This window comes from Podarcis liolepis (assembly GCF_965112155.1).
Source record: "Podarcis liolepis genome assembly, chromosome: 13".
NCBI classification, from domain to species: Eukaryota; Metazoa; Chordata; class Lepidosauria; order Squamata; family Lacertidae; genus Podarcis; species Podarcis liolepis.
The window spans coordinates 7186709-7203603 of record NC_139573.1 but is presented as its reverse complement, the minus strand read 5'-3'; the positions used below and the strand labels follow the sequence as shown (position 1 = coordinate 7203603).

The window sequence follows — 16895 nt, the reverse complement described above, 5'->3', positions numbered from 1 at the left end:
TTGGACAGTAGTAGCTGGGGAATCCAGAAGCAGAATTCAAGTACGGTAGCCTGAAGTGTCTGATCTTTGCAAGTGTGAAAAATAGGGGTTAAAGACTCATGTGCAAGTGTGCCGCTCTTCTTCTGAACTATTATTATTATTATTAAATTTATTTTCAGCTTTTCACCATCTAGGTCCCAAAGCAGCTTATAACAATAAAATGACAAAAACAAACAGAATGTAAAGAATGAATTTAACCTCATAAATTTAAAAAAATAAACAACAAACCTAAAGCATCAGAAAATGTAAAACTTCAAAGATGCAGTCATGTTGCAAAGGCCTCCTGAAATAAAGCAATGTTAACCAGGCACCTGAAACTTAGCAGGGATGGTGACAGACTAACATCTAGTGCAGGAATAGCATGGTCAGTGTGTCTGGAGGTCCTGGGCTGCCCAGTCAATGAGACTCTCAGCCTCACTGATGCAGTAAGTGAAGTTATTCAGGGCTTTATACACTAATTCAATAACTTTGTTAGGAAGCTGGTACAAGTCTTTTAACACCGGTGTCCTATGTTGACGATATGCAGCTCCCATCACCATACAGAGCCACAGCACCCTGCACTGGCGAAAGCTTTGACTGGAGAGGTCAGGGAGCAGCCAGTGTCCTCACATCTTTGGCATCAGTCTCTTCACCTTCTCCCTGGCACCATCAGGGTGGGGTGGGGTGAAAGCCTCCAAGATGGAGCGTGTGCATTTACACACGGGCTTCCTAGAGATGGCACTGCTCTCCAACGAGCCTGAATGCTGTGCCATTGCACAGCACTTGAAGGATGCTGATGCACGGAGACAGGAGTCCCTTCTACCATCCATCGTGCCCCAGCAGCTGCCTGTTAGTGGGGCAGCTGGCTCAGCCTTTTTGCTTCAGGTGGTGGAAAGGGAAAACTGCAAGCCTGCATCCGTGGTCCCTGGCAGTTGCTGGACTGAGCCAAAGGCCCGCCTAGTTCAGCACCCTTCTCACAGTGGCCAACCAGATACCCAAATGGGAAACCCGCAAGTGGGACCTGCGTACAACAGCTCTCTCTGCTCCTGTGGTTTCCAACAGCTGGTATTCAGGAGCAGCCATGGAGGCAGAGCATAGCCATGAGGGCTAGTAGCCATCGATGACCCTCTCCCCCAGGAATTTGTCTAATTCTCTTTTAAAGCCACGTTGGTGGTCATCAATGATTCCAGTGGCAGCGGGTCCCATAGTTCAACTCTGCATTGCATGAAGTTCTTCCTTTTACTGCACAGTCAGGGGAAAAACAATGCTTTCCAGGGTTGTAAAGACTGTGGAGAGAATAACTGGGTGTACTCTTCCCACCTTGGATTAAATATATGCTTCCAGGTGCCATAAGAAAGCTGCAGAGATAGCGCAGGATAGTAGACACCCCGGAAATGATCTCTTTCAGCTTCTGCCTTCTGGAAGAAGGTGCAGGGTTATAAAGACTAGGACTAGCCGTCTGAGAAACAGTTTCTACAATGGGTTTTAAATGCATTGTAAGGAGTCTGTATGGGAGTATATTGTATTTAAAAATGGGATATCAGAGTTTTTAGGGGGCTAACCAGGTTGGGATAGCTGGGATAGCAGGCTTGTTGGGTTCTGAATGTCTTATGTAGATTTTTCAATTTCATTGTTCTGTATGGGACAATGACAATAAAGATTATCGCATCATATCGATTATCGTACCTGCCCTGAACCTTCCAACATTCAGCTTCATTGAACATCCATGAGTCCTAGAGTTACGACAGAGGGATAAAAACTGTTCTCTGTCCACTTTCTTCATGGCAGACATCATTTTATAAACTTAACTGTGACTTGAATTTACCAGACACACACACGCACCCCGTGCCAAGTTCGGAATGCATTCACACTTACCTTTTCTGCTGCAGAGTTAAGTTCTCCGGATTGTACTCCTCTGATTGTTCCAGTGATAAATGCTCTGCTTCCCATTAATGCAGCGTAAGCACTAAACATCTTCTGAAAAGGAGCTTCTGCTTCCCATTAACATGGGTGTCTCCCGTCCTACTTTTTTCTACTGGAAATGCCTGCTTGCTTTGTACACCTTTAACGGCACTGAAGCCAACTGTTTTGGTCTTGGAGGACAGGGGACGTCCTCCAAAAAAAGCCAAACCGCCTGCACTCCCTCTTTAAGCACCACTTTCTCTAAGATGTTTTGCATGCAGAGGGTCTCTGATTCAGACCCCAATGGCGTCTTCAGCTAGGGCTGCCCAAAATCTTGCCAGTCAGTGCAGGCAATACTGAGCTAGGCAGACCAACTGTCTGAATTAGCATAAGGCAGCATTCTGCAGTTGCTACCCATAGCAGGATCATCCAGAGGTCTTGACTATCACTGAGCTAAGTGTGACCCACCCTCCCCCGGCAAAGGTCAAGGCATTTCTGGAGAGAAAGCGGAGAGGAGCCATTAGTGCAAGGCCTGGTACAGGATCGCCCCATCACTATGTAACTGGATCACAACCAGGAATGCCCTTTGAGGGTCTTCTTCACACACACACCCCTCCCATTCCCTCCTGGCTCCCACATTCCCCCACTCACTTCCCACAGCCCCCCAAGCGCTAGGTGGATGCTGCTGGGGGACTCGGCATCACGTTTCGGTGGAGCACGCGGAAGGAAGCATTTGAGGGTGACAGATGCTGACAGGGCAGCGTCTCTTTTAGGTCAGGGCGGGAGGGAAGGGAGAGGTAACCCTCTCGGTGCTGGGGACCAGTTCGGCTCAGGGTCCCACTTTCGCTAGGCCAAGGTGTCTGGGCTGCACGATGGGCTACCTAATCGAAGCTGAGTTGGTCAATGCCCGTTTTGCACTGATGGGCCATCCTTGCCAATAACTGGTGGAGACGAGGAAACGAAGCAATATTTATTATGAGCTAAATTGCAAGCAGCAAAAGCATATTTGATGTGTCTGGTTGTATAATTCCAGCTGCCAGTTTGCTCTCTCAGAGACTGTCCTAAAGCAGCTTCCCAAGAGCCAAACACAAAAGCAGATTGCAGCCTCTGCCAAGAAAGAACCCCATCGCTTTTGCCTTTGACGTGGCACTGGGGACGCGGCAAGGGTGAAACGTGCTTTATTGGTCTGACTGGGCTTCCACTCGGCCCCCGACCCAAATGCTTGGGGGAACAACAATACCTTCACTCGATTGTGATGGCTCTGGTTGTAGTGAGGTTTTGTTGTGGTGGTTGCTTTACAAATAGAGGGACCTCGATGCCAAAGTATATGGGAAGTTCTTCTTGTGAAGAAAGGAGATGGCCCCAGGCTAAAGTCCCCACATCTCTAGGTAGGCCTGAGAGAAACTCCATGCCTGAAACCCAGTGTGTGATGGGCGAGTGTGTCAGACCAGTGGCGTAGCGTGGGTTGTCAGCACCCGGGGCAAGGCAAGTAATTTGCGCCCCCTAACCTGTGGATTTGCGCCCCCTAACCCTAACCCCCAGATGTTGCGCTCGGTGCGGCCGGCCCCCCCTGCACCCCCCATGCTACGCCACTGTGTCATACTAGGCCCTGGGAGACCAGAATCCAACGCCCTGCTTGACCATGAAGCCATTGCTTCATTGCCTAACGACCTCCCAAGGCTGGATCAATAAATGGTGCCGCTTGAGGCAGAACAGAAAATGGCACACACACACACACCACCTGAAGCAACTGGAAATGGCCTGGGGAAGCTCTGGCATGCTGAGGGGGATGGGAGGGGAGGGAGGCTAGAGAGGAGCAGGTGGTGGCCCTGCTCTTTGCAGGAGGGGGAGAACAGCACACTCCTTGGGGGCCTGGATTTGCCACCCCTCTGGGCTGTCCCCACCTGAGGCGACTGCCTCACCCTGGCAAACGGGTCGTTTGTGGGGATTGAATGTGGAGGGAGGGGGACGGACCACGCACACCACCTCGAGCTCCTTGGAGAAGATGGGTTGTCAATGCAAGAAATAGGAGTACAGTGGTACCTCGGGTTAAGTACTTAATTCGTTCCGGAGGTCTGTTCTTAACTAGAAGCTATTCTTAACCTGAAGCACCACTTTAGCTAATGGGGCCTCCTGATGCCACTGCGCTGCCGGAGCACGATTTCTGTTCTCATCCTGAAGCAAAGTTCTTAACCTGAGGTAATATTTTTGGATTAGCGGAGTCTGTAACCTGAAGCGTATGTAACCTGAAGCGTATGTAACCTGAGGTACCACTGTAAATAAAATATGCCCAGTCAGCGTAGGCTTATCCTGGGCTAGATGGACAAATACTCTGACTCAAGTCTAGGGCAGTTTCTTCGGTCTCTCTGGGGGCCCAAGAGACGGGAGAAGGAACAACCCTGGGACAGAGGAGGTCACTCACTAACTTACTATGTTATCTAGGCTCTAGTAGCCTCTAGGGTATACCACTGTATGCGTTACACGTAGGGCTGCCTCTGAAGATGGTTCAAAAACTTCAGCTGGTGCAAAATTCAGCTGCCAGGTTGCTCACCAGGACAAGATGGTTTGAGCGTATACAGTGGTACCTCAGGTTACAGACGCTTCAGGTTACAGACTCCGCTAACCCAGAAATAGTACCTCGGGTTAAGAACTTAGCTTCAGGATGGGAACAGAAATCGCACAGCAGTAGCGTGGCGGCAGCAGGAGGCCCCATTAGCTAAAGTGGTACCTCAGGTTAAGAAGAGTTTCAGGTTAAGAACGGACCTCCAGAACGAATTAAGTTCTTAACCCGAGGTATTACTGTAATGCCAATCCTGGCCCAACTGCACTGGCTGCCAATTAGTTTCTAGGCCTAATTCAAAGTGTTGGTTTTGAGCGATAAAATCTTAAATGGCTCAGGACCTCAGCACCTCAAGGACCACCTCTCTCCATATGAACCTACCCGGGATCTGAGATCACCATCTGAGGCACTTTCTCATGTGCATTCTCCACGAGGTCCAGAGGGAGGCCACACGTGAATGGGCCTTTTCTGTGGTGCCTCCCCATTTGTGGGATACTCTCCCCAGGTAGGCTTACCTGGCACCTTCATTATACACCTTTAGGTGGCAGGTGAAAATGTTCCTCTTCAACCAGGCCTTGGGCCACAAAGAGCCAGGCCTTCTTTGTGGAAGGTGGGGTTATGGGTTTGTTCTTGTTACGTATTTTTTGCGTTTTCATTTTGTATGTTCATGTTGTGAACTGCCCCACGTTCTTCGGAGGAAGGGCAGTATACAAATTTAACAAATAAATGAAGAAGACGCACCACGGGGTGTGAATGAGACCCAGCTTTTCCTGCTGCATCATTCACCGCTCACTGTTTCAACCCCATTATGAAGTACTCGCACACCCGATTCTTAGGCTGCAGTCCTAGACACAGGCTTGGGAGCCTGCCAAACTGAATACAATAGAATCCACTGCTCATAAACGGAGGAAGCTTCTCCCACCTGCCTTTAGACTAAAACAAAAAAGGAAAATAGTGTCAAAAAACAGGTCAGAGCCTGTCACATAGAAGATGCTTCCTGAAGCTTTTCGTCACCCTCCTTTCCCCACCGTTAAACATGCAGCTTTACCTGACCCATCGCACCTTGTCTCCAGCCCCGCCCCAATCCTCTACCTGATCCTTCCCGGATTCTAGGCCCCCTCCCTCCTTTTATAAGCTCTCTTCTCCCAGTGTTTCCAGAATTCATCCCAAATGGCTCTCCAGAGCATCCTGGGCCTGGACCTCCCACCACAGGCCCCCAGCTGGCCCCTGCCACCCCCAAGCGGGAGAGTGGTGCCCCTGCCATTTCCGCTGTCCCACGGCACCACCACGCTGGCCTTCCGCTGCAGCCATGGGGTGGTGGTGGCGGCGGACACCCGAGCTTCGAGCGGGAACCTCGTGTCTGATCCGTCAGCCCGCAAGGTCATGACCCTCCACCGCCACCTCCTGGCGACCACGTCCGGGACATCGGCCGACTGCGCCTCCTGGTTGCGCCTGCTGCGGTGCTCTCTGCGCCTGAGGCAGCTCCACGGCGGGCGCCAGGTCAGCGTGGCAGGGGCCGCCAAGCTGCTGGCTTTCCTCTTGCGGGGCTGCCGCCACAAGGACCTGTGCGTGGCCACCATGCTGTGCGGCTGGGACGACGGCGGGCCTGCTCTGCGCTACGTCTACAGCGATGGCACGTGCCTCCAAGGAGACATTTTCGCAGTGGGCTCTGGTTCTCCCTACGCCTACGGGGTGATGGATGGCTCATACCGCTTCGACCTGCCACGCGACGAGGCTTTCATGCTGGCCCGCCAGGCTGTGGCTCACGCCGCCCACCGAGACGCCTACTCCGGGGGGAACGTGGACCTCTACCACGTGCGGCCAAGCGGCTGGGTGTGCGTCTCCCGGGAAGATCTCAGCCAGGTCTATCGGGGATTGGGGCCACTGGGCGACGGAGAGGGCGACACTAAAGAAAGGCACCGTGGAATTGACTAGATACCAGCCTAAAACGGGACGGGTCTGTCGGTTTCAGCAAGAAGCAGCCATAACCCAGATTCAGAAACCATTCATTTCAGCAAAGCAGTGCAGAGAAAGCAAAGCACAGGTTGTAAAATAAGGAGTGGGAAGGCCCAAATGGACTAAATTGATTTTTTTTTTAAACCTACCCCAAAGCTGCAAAGATGGCAGCCTGGACCAGGGCAAACCCAACATAGGCATCTCCCCGCTTCAATGTCCTTCTCGCCCGGCCCGCGTCGCCGCCCGTCATCTCATTACACTCCCCCCGCCGCCGCCGCCCTCCAACAGCATTGTCTGCCGCCGACGCCGCCGGGAGCGCAGCCTCCTTCTCCCTTATCGCGCCTCTCCATCTCCCCGGCGCGGCTGCGGCTGCTGCTGGGGAGAAAACAGCTCCGCCGAGGGAGGAGGAGGAGGACGACGGCGATCGAACCTTCGGCAGCAACGCGCCGCGGGCCGGATCGCGGCCCCCGGGTCCCTAAAGCGCCCCCTAGTGGCTGCCCCACCCCCAAAAAACCAGCCGCGTAAACACAGCTCCTTGCTAGGCCTGGCGCGTTCTGGGGACGCCGCGCTATTTACGCCCTTATCTTAATTGGCATCTCCGAGCCGCGGTGCTGGCGGATGGCCCACTTCCGCGCCCCTCCTGCCTCGCCCTGTCGCTCCCGATCCGTCTGCCTCCTGCCGCTGCTCCACCTTCCCCTTCTCTTCTCCATCTGCCCCTTTCTCCTTCTATCCATCACCCAGATCCCCACGTCCCCTCCTTCTCCGCGCTCCCTCCGCGGCGGCGCCTGCCCCCTTTACTCCCTGGGCCCATAGCTTTCTCCATTCTCGTGCTGCTGCCGCCTCTTTCCATCTTCTCCAGCCCGCCCTCCGATTCTTTCCATCCCTCTTTCATTATTTCTGCCTTCCGTCTTTCCCCACTCCCTCCCAGCCCCATCTTGCCTTGGCTCCTGTTTCCCCTCTCCTCTCCTCCCCACGTGGCCCTCTGCGGGGTGGGGCGGGGTGGGGGGCGCCCGGGCCTGTCCATCAGCGCTCTGGCGCCACGGGGTGTCAGTCCATTAGCAAGCGCCGCGGGGGAGGGGGGCGCCAATTATCAGCACTTTAGCTGTTTCACGCCTGGGTGGAGGCTGCACCTTGAGGCGCAGAAGAGAGCGAAGGAATGAAAAAGTGGCTGGGAAGGAGTGCAGATGGGAAGGGAGAGGCAAGGAGGGAGGCAGAGAGCGGCAGCGTGTTTGGGGGGCACGCCGAGAGGGGAATAAATGTCTGGGGAGAAAGGGTGTTAGGGGCGAGGCGACGGCGGAGCGAAGGAGTGTGAAAGTGATGCGAAAGGAATGCAGAAAGGGAGAGGAGGAGGCCTGTGAATTAATGGAGGGAGCGAAGGGAATAGGGAGGTGAGAGAGGAGTGCAGAGAAAGACGGGCGGAAGGAATGAGGAAAGAACGGCAAGGGAATGGGGAAAGAGGAGGGAGAAACAAGGCAGTGAAGAAGGGACAGCAGGTGAATTGTGGAGGAGGGATGCGGAGAGCCCTGAGGAGAAGGCCAAGGAAAGCAGGAGGTGGCTGCGGGATGCAGAACGAAGGAATGAGAAAGTTAACAGTGCCAGTGAGCAAAGACAGAGAAAGAATTGTGTTTTATTTTAGGTTTTGTACCCTGCCTTTCCCTCCAGGAGCTCTCCATGCAATCCTCACGACAACCCTGCGAGGTACGCTAGGCTGAGAGATAGCCCCCCTCCCTCCCCAAGGTGGGGATTCGAACCCTGGTCTTAACACTCTAGCCCACTACACTGCAGTGGCTGTTTTGTAGCCGGGCGAGCTAGCGCTAGCCTCAAAGCTCAGGCAGACCTGGAACGGATGGCTGGCCAAGAAGGGAGAACATGGGGAACCAGCCTTCGTTTTATTAAAATATTCATATACGCCGCCCACTCATAAAATATCAAGGCGGTGTACAGCAGCGTGTGTACCAGACACAACAGAAGGTAGAATGCCATTAAAAAATGCAGTGCAGAATTAATCGTAAAAGTTGATTGGCTCAATGCAAGGAGGGGTGAGGAGGAGGAAGGGAATGTGCCTTGTTAAGTAATGAAAAGGGACAGTGGGCCAAGTGTGGAGATCAAGAGGGAGGAGATGAATGGAGGAACAAGAGGGGGATCAAAGGAGTGAAGGGGGGAAAGGGGATTGCAGATGCATACAGACAAGGGGAGAGGAAGCGAAGGAATGAGAAAGCAGGAAAAGGAGTCAGCCGTGTGGATGTGGCCGGGGGATGAACTGGAGGAGGAAGAGGAGCATGCCTGTTTGCACTTGAGCTCTGCACTCCCCTTGGAAAGTAATTAATATTCTTGTAGTGCTGGGCACAGAGGGGGCAGGCCCGCCCTCCTCATTTGCATATAAATTAAACGACAGACAAAGACACTGGCAACCAGAAAAGCAATCACAGCCCCAGCTCCCTCCAGCCCAGGGGTGTACCACTGCCACCCTCCAGGCCTTCTGCCCCCGACAAGCCCAGAAGTGCCCAGATGGCACTTGTCCCTGCACCAAATCCTGGGAGCGCAATCCCACCTCGAGAGAGTCCTTGGACTGACATGAAATCTGTCTCGAAACTCCTCCGGAAGCTAGATTCCTTCTCCATGCTGGGATGAGAACCCAGGAACTGCCCACCTTTCCAGCCAGCTCTTCAGGGACGCTCCAGACCCAGGAGATGTATCCCCCTCTCTTCTAAACCAGTCGGGTATCACACCTTCCTTTCCCCGCTGCTGCCGTAAAAACCATATTGTGAGTGTGTGGGGAGCCAGGGAAATCCAGATGTATGGCAGCCCTAACCTACAGCAAAGAGAAAACGTCTTTTTAAGTTGTAAGAAATAAAGAGATTTCCTGCCACATAATGTCATTTGTCTCTGGTTGTTTTGTTTGCTTGCTTGTATTTAGCATGTAATTTCCCCTTGCGGGTGTGATATATGCAAAACCTTTATTGATAGATGGTACCAGTTCTTTTACGGAGCCCAGTTACTTGTAAACTGGTCAGTTTGTGCCACGATGATACACTTCCAGCCTCCAGTCAGTTCTCCTAGGTGCTGGGTGGTTTGGTGGGAGTGTAGAATTGGGCATTCCCACTATACAATTCAACGATCTTAAATGTACAAAGTATGGGACACGGGTGGCGCTGTGGGTTAAACCACAGAGCCTAGGACTTGCCGATCAGAAGGTCGGCGGTTCGAATCCCCGCGATGGGGTGAGCTCCCGTTGCTCGGTCCCTGCTCCTGCCAACCTAGCAGTTTGAAAGCACCTCAAAGTGCAAGTAGATCAATAGGTACCGCTCCAGCGGGAAGGTAAACGGCGTTTCCGTGCGCTGCTCTGGTTTGCCAGAAGCGGCTTAGTCATGCTGGCCACATGACCCAGAGGCTGTACGCCGGCTCCCTCAGCCAATAAAGCGAGATGAGCGCCAGAGTTGGTCACCTTGGACCTAATGGTCAGGGATCCCTTTACCTTTAAACATACAAAGTGTTGTCCATGAGAGGAGCTTTGTAGGATCAGACTAAAGGCCCATCGAGTCCAGGATCCTGTTGCGGCCAGTGGCAGACCAGACACATCTGGGAAGCCATCAAGCAGGGCTTTGAATGCCATGTTCCTCCCCTCTTGATGCTCCTCAGCACCTGATAATCAGGGGCATATCCTGCCTTTGCATGAATGTTCTCTCTGTAGGCGCCACTCCCCATAATTGTGAACTCAGCTGGTGAGTAATAGAAGTCAGAATAGGGTAGCTGAGGTCCCACTCTGCACTATACCTTTAAAGCAGTATCACTCTTCTTCAAGCAGTCATAGCTCTTCCCAGAGAATTCTGGGAAGTGTAGTTTGCTAAGGGTGCTAAGAGTTGTTAGGAGACCCATCTATTGCCCTCACGGAACTACATTTATCAGAGCAGCCTAACAATCCTTGCACAGAACCCTGGGAACTGTAGCTCTGTGAGGGGAATAGGGATCTCCTAACTTCTCTCAGCACCCTTAAACTACATTTCCCAGGATTCTTTGGCTGTTTAAAGTGGCATAACGCGGCTTTAAATGCATAGTGCAGATAGGGCCTGAGAAACAAGAGTACAGTGGTATCTCGAGTTAAGAACTTAATGTGTTCTGGAGGTCCGTTCTTAACCTGAAACTGTTCTTAACCTGAGGTACCACTTTAGCTAATTGGGCCTCCTACTGCCACTGTGCCGCCGCCGCACGATTTCTGTTCTCATCCTGAAGCAAAGTTCTTAACCCGAGGTACTATTTCTGGGTTAGCGGAGTCTGTAACCTGAAGTGTCTGTAACCCGAGGTACCACTGTATTGGCCTGAAAACCAGGGGAAAAGGTGAGATAGCCTTCTTGTGCATTTTAGTATTCTGGGAGAAAATGTGGCTGAACAGGAAGACTCATAGGAAGGTCCATCTACCTCAGTATTGCCTACATGGACTGGCAGCAGCTCTGCAGGGTATCAGGCAGGGTATCTCTTCCAGCCCAACCCAGAGATGCTGGGGATCGAACCTGCGACCTCTGGCATGCAAAGCCACTTTCTCAAATGAGGAGAAGCTACACAGCTGCATTTTCTTTCAGGTCCCGCTTGTCTCAGCCAATCGCCTCTGATATATGTCCCCTCCTCCTCTCTGAACTTGGCTAAACCATTTTAAAAGCCATCTACGTTAATTGGCTATTGCCGCATCTTTTGGCAGCGGCTTCCGTCAATTAATTCTGTGCGGTGTGAAGAAGGGCTTTCTCTTGCGCCTCCTGAATTTATTGCCAATCGCCTGGCGGACCCTTTGGCCTAGTAATATCAGAGAGGATGGGGCGCGTGTGAAAACTCTCACAATTTTAACCGCACCTTGCATAATGCAGCGTTATAAACCTCTCGTCAAGCTCTGTGTTTGTGGTTTAGCCCAAGGCCACACAGAGAACATGCTGGAAAAGTGGGATACAGACCCAAGTCCCCCAGGACATCCTGTCTAAATAGGACTTCTGACCTTTTGGTTGCCACATCCCCAGCCAAGATGATTTGGAGTTGCTCAATGGCGGAGGGGGATCTGTGGCCCTTCCAGCCCCAGGCAACATGGCCAATAATCAGGGGTGATGGGAATTGTAGTCCAGCAAGAGCAGACGCCCCCATCCTGGCTCTGTGAGACTCCCACAAGTCCCTCAGGACCACTTACAACTTTTCAAGCAGGGGTACAAATCCTGCAGGACTTACCCTCCCTAGATATTTAGCATGGCGGCTGCTTTAAAAGAGCTGAAACTTCACATTTCTTTTGTTCGTTTGTGTTTTGCTTTGCTGGGCAGCCGGAGGCGTCCCGATGCATTTATTACCAGGCTTAAGGGGGGTGTAATTATTTGGGGTATGCGTTCGCCTGTGTTTTCAATCTCCGCCTCGCTTTTAATAATATTGCAAGCTGTTTCTGAAAAGTGGTGTGTTTGTAGTATAATATTCACCCCCTTCCGGTTGACCTATAGGGCCTGTGCTTTGCAGTAGATTTCTGCGAGAAAAACAAAAAAAGAAAAAAGAAAACAAAACTCCAAAGCCGAACATTTTGCTTTTATTTATTTATTTTGCCAGCCCAAGGCGGCAGAGTGCGCCAAAGTTGCCAGCCCAGCACTCCCCCCCCCCAGTGGAGCCCAGATTCCAGCACTTTCTGAAAGGAGGGGCGTTGTGACTTTGGCTCATTTGCTCCCCTGTGGCATTTTGATTTCGAAGCAGCAGGGGGAAATTTCAAATACCTGGGCCTTAACAAAAATAAAAAATAAAAAGTGATGAGAAGGCCAGAGAGTTAAAAAGAAAGAGAGAGAGATTACTTTGCCAGCTTCCTCTGAATGGGCCTGTCTCCTGGTGCCAGCAGAGATTGGAAGGGTTGGGGGTTGGATGGGAGGAAAAGGGTAGAAAAAATGTGGGGCAGGATATAAACTTTGCCAGTGGGAAAAGGAATGGATGGACCTGGCACTAGAGACTGGAGGTTGTGTCTAATGCTAGCCCTACTCGGATCAGACCCACTGAAAATAATGGGTGCATTATTAGAATAAAAGAATTGCAGAGTTGGAAAGGGGTTTTGAGGGTCATCTAGTCCAACCCACTGCAAGGCATGATTTTTTTGCCCAACATGGGACTTGAATCCACAGTCCATTTGTTTCAGCGGGTCTACTTTGAGTTCATTTTAGTTGGAAAGAAGTAGGGGAGGGCTTAGCCTTTTTCAGCGTCAGGACTCTGTCGTGGAACGTGTGGGTGTTCTACAATGAAAGGGGAGGAAAGCCTCTGAGCACGTGCAAAGTGTTTTCCTCTCAGGAGAGAGAAGGCCTAACCAGTCCACACAAATCTGGGATTAAGGAAACAGGGTTGGCCTCTGTTATTTTCTCCTACCAATAGGGAACCTACGTAAGGACTCTATACGGGCTCTTGGATACCCCATAAGGGAAGAAGGGCAGGTTTTGTTTACAACAGAGGGCACAATAGTTCAATATGAAAGAGCAAGAGAGTGCCTCTGTGCCACGTGCAGATTGCCTTTCAGCACCAGATTGGGGGACCAGGACTTTCCAGAGCAGAGGGCGCAAGTCCTAGGCAGGCTTTGAGGCCTAGCAGCCTCCTGGCTTGGGATGCCTGGGTCCTGAGCCTGTTTTCCACAGAGCCGCTCCTCTGTGTGGGAGTGAATCCAGAAACTAGCGACATTATTTTGGAGGCCGCCGTTGTCTCGGCATCAGAGACGGCGACGGCATTAACAGCAGGTGAGCCAGCCTTGAGCTGCGGACGAGGGTCAGGCGGCTGTGGAAGAAAGGAAACAGAACGAGCGCAGCTCAAATAACGGGGGAAATGAAAAGAGGACCCGGCCTTTGAAACGGAGCGATGCGAATGATAGAGAAAGGAGGCAGCGGGAAGGAAGACGCCCTTTTGAAGAGGAAAAGTTGCACAGAGAAGAATGGACGCTTTTCTCGAGAGGAAGAGAGGGGAATGGAGGGAGATCAGCTTGGCTGCTACGGCTGCTTTCAAGATGGTTACTAGATGATCAAAGAAACAAGTATTTTCCCATACTCCATCCTCTGTTTCTGAGCCCCACCCGGGTACCAGGATTTTGAGTTGTAGGAGTGGCCAACATTCAACATCTAAATTCTCTGCCTCGCCCCACATTTGTACCATTTCCCTTTGCGGCATCAAAAACACCCACGTGAGACCACCATCTTCCACATTATTGAAGTGGGCTTCAGCAGCTTGGGTAGTGGGTGGAGTCCAAAGTCCTTTTTGAAAATTCTCTGTGTTAATCCGTTAGGATCAGGGCTCAGGATCCAGCTGGGTACAGTTCCTCTGGGGTCCTCACTCCTGCCCATCAGCCGTTAAGCAGGGATCCGCTTAAAGGTAAAACGGCTTTGATGTTGTGCAAAGTGTGCAGCGCATCTCCTGCCTCAGCAAAAAAAATATCTGTTGCAAGAATATCAATGCAGAGGGGTTGCCTCAGCACAGAAGCAGACTTGCAAATATGACATAAACTTGGAAATTGCACGCATGCGATTTCCAGATGCAATTGCATTTTGAAATTCATGGCTTTGAGTAGTTGTTAAGGCAGGGCTGGCAGTTCAGCTGTGCCTTGGAAGTTTTTTGGGTTTTTTTTAGTCAGGATAGATAAGGGGTATTGGATAAGTTTCTTATTCATTCTTTTTCCTTTTCACACTAGAGTGGAGTTAGTTGCTAACAATGTAAATAGATGTCTGTTTCCGACAGGAACATTATTTATTTATGTTGTTTATTATTAGGATTTGTATTCCGAGCTCCCTCCAAAGGGCAGCAAAGACCAAGGGGTTTAAAACAGTGCCACTTAAAATCAAACAGAAACGCATTTAAAACATTTAAAAACAACTAAAAACCACCTAAAAACTAGCTGAAATACCTGTCTGTGTGATTGTGTGTGGAATGTGGCCCCCTAACTGCTTTCCAACAGGTGATGTGGCCCAAAAAGTTTCCTCACTCCTATGCTTGAGGCCCACACAGGTACATTACTTAAATAATTTTCCTTTAAAAACATGGTTAGAAATTAACATTCTCAGGAAGTGAAGCGGTGGGGGAGATTGCTTCCTAGTCCATATTGCCAGAAGTGGAATCTATTTGAAATGTGTTGCTTAGGGCTTGGTTATCTGCATATGCTTCTGATAAGGCTTAATTAAATTAAATTAAAATGTTTAAGGAAGATACATCCTTGGTGCAGGGAGGGGCCCAGGAGTTCTCCTCGCTGTTCCTTCTGGTGCCGGATATGTCCTCTTTCTCAGCAATGGGCCACAAGAAGCTGCATTGCACTGATCCATCTAACTTGGTGGCCGTGGCTGTCCAGGAATTCAGCAAGGAACATTCCCAGCTTTACCGGGAAATGGCATTAGGGACAGACGGTGTTCTGCACCTGAGCGACAAACCTGCACCTAGAACATGAAGGCAATAGGCTTCTTTTGCTTATGGGTAAGGCACAGGTAGAGTGCCTCTGCTCCTGGAGGAACCGATTATTGCCATTGTATTCAGCGGCTGATAAAGACGGTCTCTTTACCAATAGGCAGTGCTTCTGCCTTGTCGTATTATCTGCTAAGTGATTGGAAGGATGCTGCCAGGAGGGAAGGAGAGCTTAGCTGGGAGGGGAGTCCGGGGGGGGGGGGTCCTTACCTGGCCTGGCTGGTAGGAGACACAGCAGCTCAGTTTATCCCAGCAGTGCTGCCTGGAGGCTGATGGGAGTCGGAGCCTGACATGCTCCAGAATGACACAGGTGCTGTACCTTATACAGTGGTACCTCGGGTTAAGTACTGAATTCGTTCTGGAGGTCTGTTCTTAACCTGAAACTGTTCTTAACCTGGAGCACCACTTTAGCTATTGGGGCCTCCTGCTGCTGCCACGCCGCCAGAGCACGATTTCTGTCCTCATCCTGAAGCAAAGTTCTTAACCTGCGGTAGTATTTCTGGGTTAGCGGAGTCTGTGACCTGAAGCGTATGTAACCCGAGGTGCCACTGTAGATCTTATTCTCCAGGTTGAGCCAACAGGTGTTCATGCATAGCTGTCAACTTTTCCCTTTTCTTGTGAGGAATCCTATTCGGAATAAGGGAATTTCCCTTAAAAAATGGGAAATGTTAACGGCTATGTGCTCATGGCACCCAGGGCCTGTGGGGGGGGGCAGCCTTTTCACCCAGGGGGGTTGAGACCCAGCCCTGGGGGAATGCTACGCCTTAATAAGCCAAGGACAGAACGCCTTGCAGCACTGCTTTCGCCACCCTTTTTTGCCCCTCCATCTGCTTCGCACAGCAGCTCCCGTAACAGAGCCCGGCAGCCTGCCCTCCAACACACCCTTTCCAATCTATTATACTGCCCACCCTGCTCCTCCTCTAGACTAGGCTAGACTTTCACCTCCAAAAGCTCACGCAGCTACGGCAAACTCATAAAGAGGACCGTGCCAGATCAGATCAAAGACCTTTCGGTCTGGTCTGGCGTTCTGTTCCAAGAGTAGCCAGCCAAATGCCTGGGGGAAGCAGTGGCGTAGCGTGGGGGGTGCAGGGGGGGCCGGCTGCACCGGGCGCAACATCTGGGGGTTAGGGGGCGCAAATCCACAGGTTAGGGGGCGCAAATTACTTGCCTTGCCCCGGGTGCTGACAACCCACGCCACGCCACTGGGGGGAAGCCCACAAGAGGAGTTGAGCCCAGTCTGTCTGAGGGTGTTTCCAGATAACTCGTTTACCGAGCATTTAACCTGATCTGTTTGCAGGGAGACTAGATGGCAGTTGGCCATTTAATAAGCACTCCTGATTTGTTTGTGGGGAGGCGAGGCAACTCTGTCAGAGCAAGCTACCTCACAACCACCAGTACGTTGCAAAAAGCCCAATATTTTGGGGAGGTGGAGAGTTTGTTTTTGCACAAGACCGCCTAATGCGCTATAATCGCACAACCTGAATTTGTCAGAATCCTATCCCCAAATAGAGACAATCTGGAAGGGCCCAAAGTTTTATTGGTTGTCATGGTATCATGGGGTGTGGGAGTTGTTGGGGGGGTAGTACCTCTGCGGGACACACACACACACACACACATTGTGCTCCTTCTGGGGTAGTTTGTCCACCTTTGCACTCCGCTCTCACCTGTGGCTCCTGGAAGCTGCCAGAATGCGACAGCAGCCACACCCTGGGAAACAGCTTCAACTGGCCAGCTAAATCAGGTGAGGGCAGCCGATGGGTCTCAAACCCTCAGTGAGTTAGGGACTTCTTCTGCATGTGAAGACAGGCTCTGGCAGACTGAGTGGATGAGAGCAAGAGTAGGCCCAATGGGTTGCGGTACTTTCTGCAAATGCTGTAGAGGGAAAAAGGGGCAGGTGGAAAGGTAGCCCATCTAGGAGAAGGAAAACTAATTCTAAACCTCTGCTGCCTTGTGGGATATCTTCACGAGTAAACCCTACACAAATCCAGTGCGGAGACTCCAAGGCAGTTGGATAGTGCCTTGTACTCCTTCC

General features: G+C 51.4%; 1 protein-coding gene across 1 annotated transcript; it reads left to right on the top strand.

Moving 5' to 3' along the window:
• Nucleotides 1-717: 717 nt before the first annotated feature.
• Nucleotides 718-6415, top strand: PSMB11 (proteasome subunit beta 11; the record flags this gene model as incomplete). The annotated part of the gene is made up of 2 exons (XM_083473516.1): nucleotides 718-867; nucleotides 5630-6415. 2 exons carry the CDS (start codon nucleotides 718-720, stop codon nucleotides 6413-6415), a joined length of 936 nt encoding a protein of 311 aa, XP_083329642.1.
• Nucleotides 6416-16895: the final 10480 nt, after the last annotated feature.